Genomic DNA, 17,086 nt, shown 5'->3' with positions numbered 1-17,086 from the left:
GATTAATTGAATTTCTTGTTTCAGTATTTAATATGCCAGATGGCAATTAAGCATTCATATCAAAGAGTGAGTCTGTGTTGGTTTTCTCGAGTAAGGTTTAAGAATTAGATGTACGTGCAGAATGTGGTATTGCAGGCTTGTAATCCCAGCGACTTAGGAGGCTGAGGTAGGAGGACCCTCAAATTCAAAGCCAGCCTCAGCAACATAGCAGCTTTATGAGAACCTCTTTCAAAATTAATAAAATGCCTGGGGATGAGCTAAAGCACTTCTGGGTTTAATCCCCATTACATAAAAAGGAGAGAAAGAGTGAGCTAGATAGCTGCCACAGTCCGGCTGCGGCAAAATAACCAGGGGGTGACGAACAACTTGTGTGCCTTGATACAGCAGGAGTGGAAGCCGTTTATTGCAGGACAGGAGCGGTATATATACATTCCACACAGCTTATCTTAATTAACATAAACTAGATACATCAGTCAACCAATAAGGAATCTCCACCCTTAATGACTCAGTGGAGTTACTTCACAAACCACTCCCTCTGGCATTTTGCCAGGCGCCATCCAGACTTGTTTACAGACTCTAACAGATAGCATTTAATATATCTGTGCTAGAAGATTGGTCATGTATTTGTACTGTTCTCCAAGCAAGGTGTTCCTAATGCTCAGAGTTCCAGTAGCCTGCCGTTTTTGGTAAAACTTTTTTCCTTCCTTTAGTTGAGACGGGAGAAGATTGACCTTGAAAATACATTGGAACAAGAACAAGAAGCACTAGTTAATCGTCTCTGGAAAAGGATGGATAAACTTGAAGCTGAAAAGCGGTTTGTTTAGTCTTGCTCTTCAGTGTGGGGTGTGGGTGTGGTTGTGTGACTGAAGGTGAACAATGGGACATTTGACTTCTTTGAGTGACACACATCATTATAATTTGCCAAAGGAAAAAATAAGTCAAATCTTCTGAAGCCTTCCTGTATTGGTCGCCTCTGTGCACTTTGTCCTCTTCCTCAGTAGAATTTCTGTTTATTTGGTGTCATGAGGCAACAACAGAATTCTTCATGGTGCTATTGTTCACCTTTGAATTGTTTTCAAGATAGTTGTAATTGCAACTTTTCACCTTGTTGAACTGCTTACTGCAGCTGTTCTCCAAAGTACTTAGGATATACTGTGTGCTATCAATTATGATGCATCTCTAGAATTTTCTTAATTAGGAAGGCTGAGACTTTAATAGAAGAATTACTATCTGTTTTAAAACCTACTGTAAAGAAATGCCTATACACGTTTAAGGTGAAGCATCTTTGTTAAATGTTCGTAGGGGTATGAACTATCACTCAACAACCAATGTTTATTCAACCCCTTTGTGCAAGATGCCAATAAGCTTTCAGTTAATCACTGTACTTTGGGAGTAGTTGAGACAGGGCTTAAAAAAAGTAGGAAGGTTCTGTCTGTGGGATGTGCATATAAGTATAAAAAATGAGTGTCTTGAAAGTATTAAATCACTTCACCGTAATCTTTTGTTTGCCACCCAAATTCCTTCTGTCATAAATATTGTTTGGATGCGCTTTCATAAATTGTTTTGAATCACCTCTAGATTAACAAGTACAGACATACCACACAGCTTTAAGAAAAATGGAAATTATACATCTGTAAGGAATATTCATGTAAAATTGAATAAATTTTGTTATAGCAATACTAATAAATTGAATTACACTAAGTATATTTTATGTAGTAAGTATAGGGACCACTACACTATTTGACAGTTTTCTATAGAAAGAGTACACCTAGAGTTAATTCATGGTTTGTTCTTGGGCAAACATAGGTAAAAAGTTAAAACCCAGAGACACCAGCAGCTTATGGAAAGGGATTAAAGATGTTACCATTCAGGCTTTGTAGAATGCACCTGGAGATTTTTAATATATAAATATGAAGTTATTGAGTTGAAAAGTATGAAATGTTCATTTTTTTTTTTTTAACCTCAAAAGCTATCAGGATTTAGGGTTTCAACCTAATGATAATTGATGTAACAGTGGAAGCACCAGTTATTAACTAAATTTTGTTTTTAACTTTTTGCCTTATTTTGGCCGGAAGGAAAGAGAGCCTCAGTTCACCTTGCCATGCCCTTGGCATCAGTTTTGCAAAAACAAATTTTATCAGTTGTTTCTTGTTGGGGCATTATGGGGACATGCCTGTAATGCCAGTGACTCTGAACACTGACGCAGGAGGAATGGTAGGTAGTTTCTAGCCAGCCTCAACAATTTCACTAGACCCCGTCTCAAAAAGGACTGCTGATGTAGCTCAGTGCTAATGTGCTCCTGAATCCAATTCCCAGTTCATTTAAAAAAAAAAAAAAATGTTGAGTTTGTTTATGTGACTTCATCCTCATACTCCATGGAGATTCATAAGTTTGACCAAAAGCATTAGGAATGGAATTCCTTTATTATCTCTGTGCACTAAAACCAACACGTTAAATGGTCAACAGATAATTCTGAGTGCCCACTGTATTCCAGGCATAATAATCAGAGCCAAATGTTAGAGACTTTGCAGTAAGGCTGAATTACCAGTGGTCATTCAAAAGAAAAATAGGAGGTGTAAGATCTTTTAGCTCTGCCCTCTGACCGAAAGTACCAAGTTAGGATGACCAAACAAATTAAAAATGGGCAGGAGAGTTAAGCAACCCTGGGAATTCTGGCAATTGCAGGAGCTTGATTTTAAAACAAAATTTCCAGCTAGCATGTTGTTTTGTCCTTTGAAGGCAAATGGTTTTCATTGTTGAAATTTTTCTTTTCAATGAAGAATCCTGCAAGAGAAATTGGACCAGCCTGTCTCTGCTCCACCATCACCTAGAGATATCTCCATGGAGATTGATTCTCCAGAAAACATGATGCGTCACATCAGGTTTTTAAAGAACGAAGTGGAAAGGCTAAAGAAGCAACTGAGAGCCGCTCAGTTACAGCGTACGTAGCCTCCTATTTCACTGAGGTTTTTTTTTTTTTTTAATCTCTTGGCTTAATATATTTACCAAATACATGGTATTACTCAATTTACTGGTCATTTTGTATTAATTAAATTCATATTGTATTTATTGCTGAAAGATGTTTTCATAAATGTATCTGTCATCTTGGAATGCATTTTTTTAAGTCTTACAGTAGAGGAGAGCAAACAGTTTAGAATACTTCCAGAAGATAATCCAAATAATATCAGAAGTGTCCAGAATTGCAGGTGGTATTTTTTAATCTTTTTATCCCATGTTTATCTCTCAGTTTGTGCTAACCAAACCTGTGTAGGAGTCTTCAATACACTTATGGAGGCACTTACGTAGCCAGAGAATAGAGGGTTTACCTTCCTATTAAATTTAGTCTTATCTGACATTTGTTCGTGGTATTTGAAGAATAAATGCATTTGATATTTATACTTAATATTTTGGAAAAGGCCAAGATGTTGCATTGGAAATCAAAGGAACTAGATTTCTGAATACTTAGATAAACTTGTGTGTATAAAATTCTTTCATACAAATGAATATACTTTTTTGTACCTTTGTGTTTTCTTTTTATGTCTTGCAAGTTTTTTATTTCCCCTCCTCCCCCGCCCCAGCTAATACTTACAGAGCTGCAGACAGTTAAAAGCCACTTGCTTCTTTGATCATACCATAATTTAAGTAGCTCCATCCCAAAGGACTCTTTTTAAGGCCACAAGTACAGAGAACATTTCGGCATACATGTTTGATACCTGTATATCAAACAGCGTAGATCCCAGGTGCTTGTGCAGGGTCATACAGAATGTGACTGGAGATTTCAGTGGCTCTTTGTTTCTTCTTGAGGTTCATTTTAAGCTCTAGTCCAGTTCTAGTCCAAACTCCTACACAGGTTTGGTCAGCATCTGGGACGGTACATCAGGAGCACTCAGGCTCTTTATGAAGTACGGTATATAAGTTTCCTATTTCTGATGGAACAAATCACCCCAACACAGTAGTCAAAACAACATGTATTACCTAATAACTCTGGAGGCCGGGAGTCTGACGTGGGTCTCACTGGGCTAATATCAGAGTGTCAGCAGGCTGTGTTCCTGTGGGGAGGCTCTAGAGACTGAGGGGATCCTTGGTCTTGCCTTTGCCAACCTGTAGAAGCTGCTGCCTTTCTGGGCTCCAGGCTTTGGTGGAATTTTTTGGAGCTCAAACTCAGGGGAGCTTTACCACCAAACTACTTCCCCAGCTCTCTTAATTAATTAATTTTTTAAAAAATTTGAGACAGGATATTTCTAAGTTGCCCAGGCTGGCCTCAAACCTGCAATCCTCCTGTCTTGACCTCCTGAGCAAGTGGAACTACAGGTGCACACCACCACACCTGGCCCTTGCCCCCCTTTATCAAGGTTCTCATGGTCATGTTGGGCCTACCCTGATGGTCTGGGATAATCTCTCCATCTCAAAATCCTTAATCACATTCGCAGTGCTCCTTTTGTCATGAAAAATAGTAGCATTTATAGGTGTTAGGGTTCAGCATGTGGACACAGACCATCATTCTAACACCACAGAGGTTTTGGACTTACACCAGGGTAGAGCATATGGACGACTCAAAAAAAATCTTTTTTTTTAAATGTTAAATACAAGTAATTCTGATGTGTATCCCAGGTTTCTATATACTAATTATTATACACCATGAAAACATGTGAGGTTAATCAAAATTTCTCAGCTATTATTTGTCTGTTTTGAGTTTTTCTGCGTTGAGTAGACAGATACCTTTGATCACCTTTCTGAGCTCTTTTCAGTGCTGTCAGTTTGCCATTTTCTTGCTCTTTTATACCTGCCTTGTTTTGCTCCAAGGAAACTTCTTGGGGGAAAAATGTTGAGGAAGGATTTCTCATTTTTACTTTTTTCTCCCTGCTACACAATTTGGTCTCTGAAAAGACTGTAGATACCAACGCAGGTATCCATAAGTGCTATTCTGAGCTTATAAGGACAAAAACAGCTGAACCAAAGCAGCAGCAAGTGGCTTTTAGCTGTCTGCAGTTGGTTCTTTGGGGCTTGGAGGATGAGCCATGCCTTTTCCTCACCGTCTGCCTCATCCCTCTTAGATTTGCTGACTTGTACTTCCTGTGGGTGCAGATGTGGCATTGGCTCCCACCTGGAAGTCTCACTGCATGTGAACCTGATCCTCTTTCTCAACAGTTCTTTGCTCTAACTGAGCATTAGAATCTGCTGGGAGCTTCAATATAACAGTGGCTGGGCCTCTCATGCTCAGGGATTCTGATTTAATTGGCTCAGATGGGGTCTGGGCATTGGTATTTCCTACCCATCAAATTAGAAGGGAATACAAAATGTATGGACCAGGTTAGGATCCTTTGTGGACCTCCTCTTTCAAGTTTGTCTGGAAGTTGCCCTCAGTTGATGGTATTTTTGACTAAATTTTGGGAGGTAGCCAAAGATGGAGGAAATACAAACTGTGGCCCTTGAATACTAGGGAGTGAAGGAAGGTGGGTGACTCTGTAGGGCAAGTAAGCCCAGTAGAGGTGGTGCCACCCTCTATGCCTGGGTCCTTGACATCCACCTGGTGTCTTGTCTGTGCCTCTGACATCTGAGTGAATTGTGGAATTGCCTGGTACTCTTCTAATCCTCCCACCAAGACTGTCTCCAAAATGAATGAAGGAATGAATGAATGAATGAATAAGCAAGCAAGCAAGCCTGGGGATGTAGGACCCTACCTCACTTAGGAAATATTCTTATAGATTTTTGTTTCAGTATTGCCCTGCTAATGCCCCAGGTGCTAAATAATTGACATTTTGTTTGAAAGACATGCTTCCTCTTAAATAACTGTTCTGTGAGCCTAATGAGTCTTCAATTCTGGGAGGCTTTTCTGTTTATGTTAGAGAAAGGCAACTTGTTGTGATGGTCACCCTTGTGTCTTAGGAACAGTAAGTAAGCCCAGGGGCCCATCTTGTGCTTCCAGTAGAGCTAAGTGAAAAATTCTGCACACTTTCGTATTTGGGAAGAAAGAAACTGTTCATATTAAAAGTCCACTTTGTAAATATTTTCCCAGCATGCCTTCAATTAAAGAGATTTTTGAGTCTAGATTAGACAGCAGGGTTTCTAGCTAGATTGAAAACAATTGGGGGATTTAGTGTTTAGTCTACATAATAGTGTTTAATAATTTTTAAAAAAATTCTAAAATAAGAATGTTGAACTTTTTAACATTCTGTACTGTTGTGTTCTTGGAAATCATTAAACAGTTACCATCATAAGTTATTTGCTGAAACTGCTAGACCTTCAGAGTTGCTGAAACAAATTTCATGGCCATTGGGAATCCAGGTAGGGTCAGATGTGGGAGAGCATCACACCGCATTCAGTTCCTCCCATGTTCTTAAATTTGGACTTGGCCAATAATACAGAGTAGTAACCACTAATAGAAAACTCTCAGAGACATTCACATAATCCCTGAATTTGCAGCTGTTTTTCAAAGGAGAGAAACATGGAGATTTTTATTTTTCCTAAGTCCATTGACTAAGAAGAAACAAAGAAAGCAAGATAATTGGTATATACTGAGTTTTATACTAAAATTTTTCTGTTTACTTGGTTACAGCAGATTCTGTCTCAGGTCAACCAGAAAGTAGAGGAGGAGAGCTTTGCATTTTATTGAGAAAGTGATATGATCCTATGAATAGTAACCTCAGAAAGACAAGGGAACTTAGCAGAAGGAGATTCAGAGACCTCATAGTGATGTAATTTCCCATTTCATATCCTGGGGAAGAGGATCTGCCTGGATCATCCTGGGCCCTGTGTATAGCTTGGAGGCTGGGTGTACATCATAAGCAGGACACCAGCCCTAAAGGTGCTGGCAGTATCCAGACCTGTACCTGCCATCTGACTCATGCTGTACATCTGTCACAGCAACAGTGTCACACACTATATATGAGGCCTATTTCAACTATGAGTCTCAAACTTTCTTGTTTACTGTTAATTTCTGTTTTTTTATCAAGAGAATGTTAACTGTTATTGAGCATTACTAGCACAGTACTTCTTTGCACACCTCCTTTACCAGGGACAATACTTGTGCTAACAAGTGTGACAGGCCCCAGAGGTGATCTGCAGTGCCTGGAGGAAGCAGCCAAGGTGGTACCTGGAGGGCATCCTGTGGCAGAATCCATTTCCCTAACTGGACTCCCCTGTTTTCCAGATCCAGCAATAGAGAAGCCATTACCTCCAGACTCAGTTACAATTCTATTTCCTCTTCTGCTTAAAGCTCCTTAGAATGCAAAGGAATGGAAATGAAGATGCTTACCTCCCAGCACTGCCTTCTGTATTTTTTTCTAAATGTAAATCAGTGATAAATTTTGATGCTTGCAATAAACTTCAAATTCAGATCTCTTCTGTATGCGTGAGAGTGAGAAAGACTGTCTCAGAGTAATTGCCCTCTCTGCGGTGTAGGAGCTGACCTGGACTCTCCTTTTTTTTTTTTTTTTTTTTTAAGATTTGACTACTAATTGTGTGAAATGTGGTTTAATTGAGAACTTTGGCTTTGCAGATTCAGAGAAAATGGCCCAGTATCTGGAGGAGGAACGTCACATGAGGGAAGAGAACTTGCGGCTGCAGAGGAAGCTGCAGAGGGAAATGGAGAGAAGAGAAGCCCTCTGTCGACAGCTCTCCGAGAGCGAGTCCAGCTTAGAAATGGATGATGAAAGGTGTGGGTTTGTCCTGCGTCATCAGATTTAAAACAAACAAACAAAAAAAACCAAAAGAGGTCTGAAGAAAGGACTTGTCTTTGTATCCTGTTAGATATGGTGATGTTAGATGGCTTAAGTGCACATCAAATTAACATCGAGGGGGTAACAGTGAGGACGAATGCCACCCCATTAAAATAGATGTGCAGAATGGACGAATGCAGGAGGCTGGACACTTTCCTTAAACAGAAAATAAAGAAAGAAATTCCATTTAAAGATATTTGGTGGGGGAAGAAATGGAAGCAGAGTTTGACTGTGTTAAAGCTGTGTAAAGATTAAGCACAGCTAAATTCCCATAGAAGGATAAGCAAGCTGTAGTGTAGCCCAAGGAAACAAATTTTTACTGTAGGCTGAAGGAGAGACAGGTGTAGATAGCTATTTCAAAGACTTGCCATAGCACAGTGGATCACTTCTGAGCCTTTTTGATGGTACTTTTAAAAATAAAACTAAAGTTGTATTTTTTTTTTTTTTTCATCTGCAGGGGGCTATTTATTGAACCTCCTCACTGTCTCACTAGGAATGGGCTAAACTGAGGGAGTCATCCATTGGTTAATTAGAGGAAATGGTCTGAGCTTTTCTCTCCCATCTAGATCTCTCTTCTCTACCTCCTCCTCTGAACTTCAGAGGAAAGTGGTTGTGAAGATAAGCAATAGATCTAAATTGAAATACAAAACAAGAACCCATAGGTAGGAGATTAGCTTTTCTCTGAACCAGATCATTTCTGTGAGGAAATTCTGTGCAAGGAAATTCCCTGGATCAGGGTTCTGTGAGCTAGGATCACATCTCAGTGTGAGAGGTGAGACCGAGCCTCTTTGGTGGCCCCTCCAACTCGACTGAGCAGTCAGTGTATGATTATCTGGTGTCTGAGGAGTAGCAGTAATGATGACAAAGTTGGTGAGTTCAAAGCCAGCCTCAGCAAAAGTGAGGCATTAAGCCACATGTATGGACCCTAAGCCACATGAGCACCAAGCCATAGATCCAGGGGGCTGCCAAAGCTTTTGATCTATTTCCTGTGGACAATTTCAAGAAAAATGTAAGATTTTCTGTGATGGGAGTCTAGAAATGAGAAAAAAGACATTTATAAAAAGAGGATAGTAGGTTATCCCATTTAAAATATTTTGTTCTCGTTTGAAAAGAATAAACATTATTTCTGAAAAGTTTATATTACAAAAACTGTCATCTTTAATTCTAAATTTTACTGATACATTTCTGGCATTTCCCCATTTTCTTTTTCCCTAAAAATCCTCTGGAATCCTGAGGATCTTTTGACTAATAATGTCATCTAGAATACCAAACATCTTATTAACTACTTTATTAACTACCTTGATTCTCAGACCACGTTACCCTACACAGCATCCTGTACCCAATTTTGGATAAGACATACTCTAGGGACAGTTTCTTCTGAGTGTGGTGACAATACTGAAGTTACTTCCAACTTCCAGATGAATATTTTTTTCCAGAAGAGATATTTGCTCCAGTAAGTCTGCTTTACCTTTTGTAAGTCAAGTTACCCCAGCCATAGTACAGCTGCCCAATAAGTACTTCTCTGCATTAGATCATCATTCTAGATCATCATTCTAGAAATGATGATCTCACATTTGGGAGAAAGAAAATCATGACAATTCAGACCACAAGAGGTGTGGTGACTGCCTACCTGGATGTAGAATACAAAGAGAGGTTCTGCCCAGTGTCACTATGGTGAGCAGCTCTAAAGAGGAAGAATAAATGGTGGCTATGTAATTAAAATACTTGTGAAATCAAGGAGCCTGATTTTGTTCAAGTCCTATAAATATGCTTAGAAGTGGCCACCTCAGTTTCTCCTGTGAACTGTCTGAATATCAAGGCTGAGATCTTCCTTGGGTTAAGGGTGCACACATACATGACTACAAGCCCATGAAGTTTATCAAAAAGTTTCTCAAGCAGAAATTTTTCCTCTTCAGCACTTTGTGATTTCACTTTCACATAGTGAAAGTTGATATTCCTCACCATCACATTTCAGCATTCTCATGTCTGATGTGACTTTAAAATCTAGGAAGTCACACTCAGCAAAGTGTGGCTTTGCATGACCTGTTGAAGGTGCTTGGTACTCATGTCCTCCGATCTATTTTAATGTGTAGCCATGTTTTAAACATGGCTTGCCTCGTAAAGAGGCGATATTCAGTTCTTTGGCATATGTATCTTTAAACTTTAATTTGATGACATAAACTTTGAACCTTCCTTGGTTTTGAGTTTCAAATTGCAATTCAGACATAGCCATTAAGCTGGGCACAGTGGCATATGCCTGTAATTCCAGTGACTAAGGAGGCTGAGGCAGGAGGTTTGCAAGTTTTGAAGCCAGCCTCAGCAATTTAGCAAGATCCTGTCTCAATATAAAAAGAGCTGGAGATGTGAGACGTAGCTCAGCAGTAAAGGGCCTCTGGGAGCCAGGCACATGGTGCACGCCTATAATCCCAGTGGCTTGGGAGGCTGAGACAGGAGGATTGCAAGTTCAAAGCCCGCCTCAGCAAAAGTGAGGCATTAAACAGCTCAGTGAGACCCTGTCTCTAAATAAAATACAAAAAATAGGGTGGGGATGTGGCTTAGTGGTTGAGTGCCCCTGAGTACAATCTCCGGTACTGAAAAAAAGGGAAAAAATGTCACACACCCAACCATTAAAACATGGATGGATTTTTATTTCTTGGGACAGAAGAGGGGAATTTCTGCATAGCCCTTGTGTATCATGTGACTCTGTAACCAGGCCTCCATCTTAAGAAGTCATCCTGAATTCCCATCCCTTTGCCCCTGTAGAGAGAGGTTTGCCAACAGTGGAGCAGTGTGACTTGGGAGTCCATGTTATAAATGTCTCCTAGCTACATTATTACTCTGAACATTCCAGATTTTGACTTCAATGTGATCTCCAAACACTTTCTCATAGAAGCTCTCTTAAGAGTGATTTAAATGCCGTTCTAATCATTTCCTCTTCTCTCAGGTATTTTAACGAGATGTCTGCACAAGGATTAAGACCTCGCACTGTGTCCAGCCCAATCCCTTACACACCTTCTCCGAGTTCAAGTAGGCCTATATCACCCGGTGAGTATATGTCTTCACTATCTCAGTGAATGATTTCTGGTTTAATAGACAACCCTGATTATATTCTCTTCTAGCATATAAGAATCAAGTAAACAGAGATAACAGATAACAGTCATGTGTTGTTCGAAAATATCAAAAACATGCTACTATCAAGACTGATCTTCACTTGAAAATTTTAAGCACAAAAGCTGTAGTGACAGCTGGTATTTTTCTTCAATTTTTTTTCAACCTTAGAGGAATTGGACTCTGAAATATCTTTTAAAATGAAGACTGTTAAGAAGAAGAAGACTGTCTTTGACTATGATGTTAAATCTCAGTGGATGGACAGAATTTCTGGGTAGATTTCCAAGATGCCTTATAATATATCTTCTGTGGGTTCCTTTACTGTGTTCCAAATACATTATCTCATTTTTATTTTCAGTCTAATTAATAATGTAAGACTTATTTTTCCTGTGTTACACTTGGGGAAGCAGCCATTAGGAGGTTCCCCACCTACGGGTCACAGATCCAGTAAGAGAGAAGGCAGGGCACAGCTGTTTCCACAGCCTGTGTTCTGCTTAGCAGGAGCTGCCTCCTAATATTTCCCAAGATTCGAGAGTGGGACTGGGCCCCAGTAGGCTGGCCATACGAGAAGCAGTGGACTTGGGTCTGGCAGGCTGCTTCTGACTTTGCTCTTGGAAGCGTCTCCTCCAAGGCAGGCTTGTTTCATGTGAACCTGAAAGCACCCTCCCCGGGGTATCTGGCTCAGCACCAGCACTGTGTGGGGCTTTTGGGCCAGGAGGACAAGTGAATCCAGCAAGAGAGGAAGAGGAAGCAGAGGAGGGGGCAGGAGGCAGGTGGAGGAGGGGGAGGAAAGACAGGTGGCAGCCAAGGAATTGCAGCTTGTGACTGAAATGATGAGACGGTTGTTCTTGTGGTTGTTATAAGCATGTTTTAAACAGAACTGGAAGAAAGAGTGTATGGAGTCTGGGAGGGGGATGGAGGAGGAGTTTCACAGTGGAATCCAGTGAGGTGACTGCTTTCAAGTGGAGCAGTGTAAAGGTTTTGTACAGTCAAACACCTTTCATGTAGGGCAACAGCGTTTCATGTGTTCTGATATGATAATTAAAGTGAAGGACCCCTCCTCTTAAGGATGATGGGATGGGAAATGGTGCTGTAATTCCATTGGCCATCAGTAAGAGCATGAGAAAGGAATGGCTTGGTTTTGTGATTTTGGAGATCCAGCCCAGCACTGGGCTGCTGTGACTTTTTCATAAGTGGAGAAAATCAAAAGATGAGATATGTAACACATAAAGTGGCAGCTTGTGTATATTTGGGGCCAGCATGTTGTCATAGACTGAAAGGACTTTAGCTTATGGATAATGGTGTGGTCATTGCCCTTTGTTCTTGCCAAGAGGATATTCTGAATCTGTTTCTCCATCTCTCCAGTAGCCTTAAGTCTCCCTCCAAAGGCTTCTTCTCTTCCTGTTTGCTTCTCTGTTTTCCCAAAATAGCTCTTGGTTGCATTACCATGAAAAGGTCTTTTTTTTTAATCTACTGATTTATTGATGTTTTTACATGAATCAGGAAGGCATGAATCAGGGAGAGGCAAAATGGAAGGCTACTTTGTAGTTGATGGCGATGCTGATTCTTAGTATGATTTAATATCCTGTTAGAGTTATTTAAACCTGAAGAAATTTTTGGAAGTACGTAATTTTTCAGTTGATTAAAAAAAAATGTTGCAGTCACTGAAAAAAGTAAAATCCAAATGTCATATCTTGGTTCAGAACATTACTTATATTATAACACATACTCTTTAGGAAAATTTATCCCATCTGCATGATTTTGACTTTGTCTGCTCCTGTTCCAGTAGTGTGTCCTACATCAAGAGTGGGGCTAGCTTGTATAGATTAGCTGTTTGGTTTTCCCTTAAACTATGTAATAAATGATATCTAGGTTTGTTTTTCAGATAGCCTAAATGAGAAAGTTTTTATCCTATTTTAAGTTATAACCTCAAAGTAGGCTTTATCTCCTATTTGGTAGTAAGATTACTTCATTTTCATGTGACAGTGTTGCAATGCTGTACACAGTAGATCAGCAAAATATGAATATTACAATCTTATTTCCATTTTATTTTTTTTTCTTAAAGCATTATAATTGTACATAGTATTTGGGTTCATTTTTATAAAATGATATATGCAAGGAATTTTGTTTCAATCCCCATTTTCCTTCTCCCCTTTTCTCCTCCTCCTCCCAGTATCTCTCTTTTCCTCTATTGATCTTTCTTTTCCTCCTTTATATAGTTATTTTTGATTGGTATTTTCTATATATACATACAGGTGAAATTTTTAAGATACATTTATATATGTATATAATAGATTTTTTAAAATTCCATATTTCTATTCCTTTCCCTTGTTTCTTTCCTCCCTCTCTTTTTCCTCTTCCTACTCCACTGGTATTCCCTATGTCTTTATGATATCCTGTGCCCTCCCTTGCCACCTCTTTCTTTTATTTTGCTCTAGTTTCCCCATGAGACAAAACATTTAGCTTTTGATTTTCTTTTTTTTTTTAAATATTTATTTTTTAGGTATAGATGGATACAACACAATGCCTTTATTTATTTTTTTATGTGGTGCTGAGGATCGAACCTGGGTCCCACCCGTGCTAGGTGAACGCTCTACCACTGAGCCACAATCCCATCACCCAGCTTTTGATTTTCTGAGTCTTATTTCACTTAGCATGATTTTCTCCCTTTCTATCTATTTATCAGCAAAAGCTATTATTTCAGTGTTCTTTATGGCTGAGTAACACTCGTTCTGTATATATGCCACACTTTTTGGTTGCTTTCATGGGCATTTGTGTTGACTCCACAATTTGTCTATTGGAAATTGTACTAATATGAATATTGAAGTAGCTGTATCACTATAGTATGCTGATTTCATTTCTTTTGGATAAATATTGAGGAGTAGGATAGCAGGGTCATATGGTAGTTCTATTCCTAGTTTTTTGAGGAATCTCATGCTGCTTTCCGTAGTGATTGTACTAATTTGCAGTCCTGCCACAATGTCTGAAGGTACCTTTTTCCCCATATCCTTGCCAGCATTTATTCTTGTGTTCCTGATAATTGCCATTCTGACTGGAGATGAAATCTTAGTGTGGTTTTGATTTGCATGTCCCTTATTGCTAGAGATGTTGAACATTTTTTTTTCATATATTTGTTGGCCATTTGTATTTCTCTTTTTGAGAAATTTCTATTCCTTTTTTCTAATTTCTCTTAATTCCACCATTTTCCATTTGTAATCTATTTTTTTTTGGGGGGGGGGTGGTGGTGCTAGGGATTGAACCCAGGGCCTTGTGCATGCTAGGCAAGAACTCTACCAACTGAGCTATATCCCCAGCTCCGTAATCTATTTTTTATTGATCTTTTTTAAGTTTAAGTTTAAAAATGTTTTTTGAAAACATCATTCCATCATATTAGTGTTAACTGTTTTTCCATTATGCATTATTTTGTGTGGTTACATGTGTACTCATAGCATGATTGTTTTGAAAAAAAATGTATATTCCTAAATTTTTACTTTCACATTAATTGTTTTCCTTTGCAATAATTATTTGTTCTTGTGTTATTTGGGGTTCAATTATATATTGATTTGAGATATTTTGATCTTGTAAAATTTGTGGGTTTATTCATGTATTTTTTCTTATCCCTTTTATCTCCCCTTGTTTGCTCTTTTCTCCCACTAACACCCAAGTTTTCTTTACTCCACTTTCTCTTTTTCTTTATTATTTTCAGTAAATCTTGTATTCCTTGTACATTACAGTTACAAGTAATAGTAGTTACAAGTAAAGGTAGTCTGCTACCTTTATCTTGCCTCTTCTGTTCACTTTTTAAAATATTTCAACCTTTCTTTCACCTTCCCACTTTACTTTCTCTTTACCTAAGAAAGTGTAATCCCACTAAGTAATAAAATTATAAAGTTCATGCAGTTCACACCCCATTCTTATGAAAGTGATTATAAATACAGTAGATGACATAGTAGGCACCTAAAGTTGAATGCCCTATCTAGTTCCCATAGTTGTATTGCTGGTACTGATATCAAATGCTGCCCCTGCCATTTCTGTGTAGGTGACAATTAGGGATACAGATGTCTAGGTAGACACTGGACATTTATCTTAAAATTATATGCATTTATTACTGATATTAGTGCTATTCCTGGCTTCCCCTCCCTTAAGAGGGGCTAGAAAGTAATTGGGACAGTTCAAGAGACCCTGCTGCGGAGAACAAGTCAGACAAGCAACAATGAGCGTCACCCTACAGTTGATCTAACCCTACCGGAGCCTAATCATTTCTTTACCTCATAGTTGGGGAGACAAAAACCCCAAAGCAGACCCTTAGGAGAAATAACCAGAGGGGAACTTAGACATGTACTCATATATCAAAAACAGAAGTCCTATAATAAAAAAGAAAAACACATAAGATACACATATAAAAGAGGAAGGGTAACCCACTGCAGCTGATGCTCAAGTCTAGGACCTCACAAACATAAGCAAATAAGCAAACAAATTCTCCCCCCAAATTTACAATTCCCCAACAAAAGAACCCACAGAAATGAAAGTGGAGGAAATTCTAGAGAAAGATTATAAAAAAAAACTGATTGTCAAAATGTTCAAGTGAACTAAAGATCTAACAAGTGAATTAAGAGAACAGATTCAGGAGAAGAAAAATAGTTTTAATAAAGAAATAGAAATAATGAAGAGAAAACAATCAGAACTCTTGAAAATGAAAAAAAAAAGAATTTAAAAATTCATTTTAAAAGCCTCACCAACAGACTAGATTATGTAGGAAACAGAACTTCAGCATTTGAGGACAGAACCTCAGGCCTTGAAGACAGGATGTATGAATTTGAGTACACAGAATACACAAAGGGAAAAAAAAATAGAACATGATCAGAATATACAAGAACTCTGGTAAAACATCAAGAGACCAAACCTGAGAATCACTGGTACAGAGGAGAACATGATACAAGCTAAAGGCATTAAGAACATTTTCAAGAAGATAGTCATAGAAAATTTTCCCCATATCAGGAAAGAGTTAGACATACATAAATAGACATAACCAGAAGATAATTTCTCCAAGACACATCATAATCAAAATGGCTATCATAGAAAATAAGGAAAGAACATTAAAAGCCACAAGAGAGAAACATTAGTTCACATTTAGAATCAAACCAATAAGGCTCACTGCAAACTTCTTAACTCAGAGCCTAAAATCAAGGAGGGAATGGAATAAGGTATTTCAAGCTCTAAAAGGAAACAATTGCCAACCAAGATCACTGTACTCAGCAAAACTCCCTTTCATATTCCATGAAGAATTAAAAACCTTCCATGACAAGGATAAACTAAAAGAATACATGACAATCAAGCTAGCCCTACAAAGAATGCTCAGAGATAAATTGCACACAGAGGAACCCAAAAAGAAACCACTACACTCCCAAATGAATGAAGATCAATAGAACACCAATCATGTAAATGAGAACCAGGACAGAATTAAATACAAAAAAAAAAAAAAAAAAATCAAAATGACAGCAAACCACAAGCATATATCCTAATAACTGAATAGAAATCGTCTCAACTTCCCGATTAAAATACGCAGATTAGCAGAATGAATCAAAAAAACAAGATCCATCTATATGGTGTTTGCAAGAGACACTCATAGATTGAAGTTAGAAGAAAAGAAAAAAAAATGTTTCACACAGATGGAGTCCCAAAACAAGCTGGAGTAGCTGTTCTCATATCTGATAAAGCTAATTTTAAATAAAAAATAAATCAGAAGAGACAGAGAGCCATTTATGTCCTGAGAAAGGGAACAATCCAACAAGAAGAAATAGCTATAGTTAATATATATGCCCCAAATGTCAGTGCACCCAAGTACATTGTACATACTCCTTAACATTAATTCCCAGACCCCAAAAATAATACTGGAAGATTGTAACATACTTCCATCACTAATGAACAGGTCACCAAAGCATAAAATCAACAAAGAGATGTCCAACCTAAATAACATTATAATGAAGTGGATCTAGCAATAGACATCTACAGAATATTTTACCCCAAAATAGTGGAATTTACCTTCTTCTCAGCAGCTCATGGAACCTCCTCCAAAATAGATTGCATTCTAAGTCACAATGTAAGTCTTAGCAAATACCAAAAAAAAAAAAAAAAAAAAAAGACATAATCCCATACAGTATATTGGACCATAATGGAATGAAACTAGAAATCAACAGCAAGAAAATTAAAAGAAACCACACCCATGGAGATTAAATTAATTCTTAATTAATTTTTTAAAT

At 38.3% G+C, this 17,086-nt stretch overlaps 1 protein-coding gene across 1 annotated transcript in view; it reads left to right on the top strand.

Annotated features, from left to right (window-relative positions):
* The window catches only part of Ccdc6 (coiled-coil domain containing 6), a 112,845-nt gene that overhangs the window by 85,140 nt on the left and 10,619 nt on the right, over positions 1 to 17,086 (top strand). The window contains exons 4-7 of the mRNA XM_076834542.1: positions 711 to 814; positions 2,781 to 2,941; positions 7,499 to 7,655; positions 10,663 to 10,763. Coding sequence (XP_076690657.1) covers positions 711 to 814; positions 2,781 to 2,941; positions 7,499 to 7,655; positions 10,663 to 10,763 — 523 coding nt within the window. The remainder of the gene's footprint in view (positions 1 to 710; positions 815 to 2,780; positions 2,942 to 7,498; positions 7,656 to 10,662; positions 10,764 to 17,086) is intronic.

This window comes from Callospermophilus lateralis, chromosome 15, assembly GCF_048772815.1.
Source record: "Callospermophilus lateralis isolate mCalLat2 chromosome 15, mCalLat2.hap1, whole genome shotgun sequence".
Lineage (NCBI taxonomy): Eukaryota > Metazoa > Chordata > Mammalia > Rodentia > Sciuridae > Callospermophilus > Callospermophilus lateralis.
This window is presented reverse-complemented; position numbering and strand designations above follow the sequence as displayed.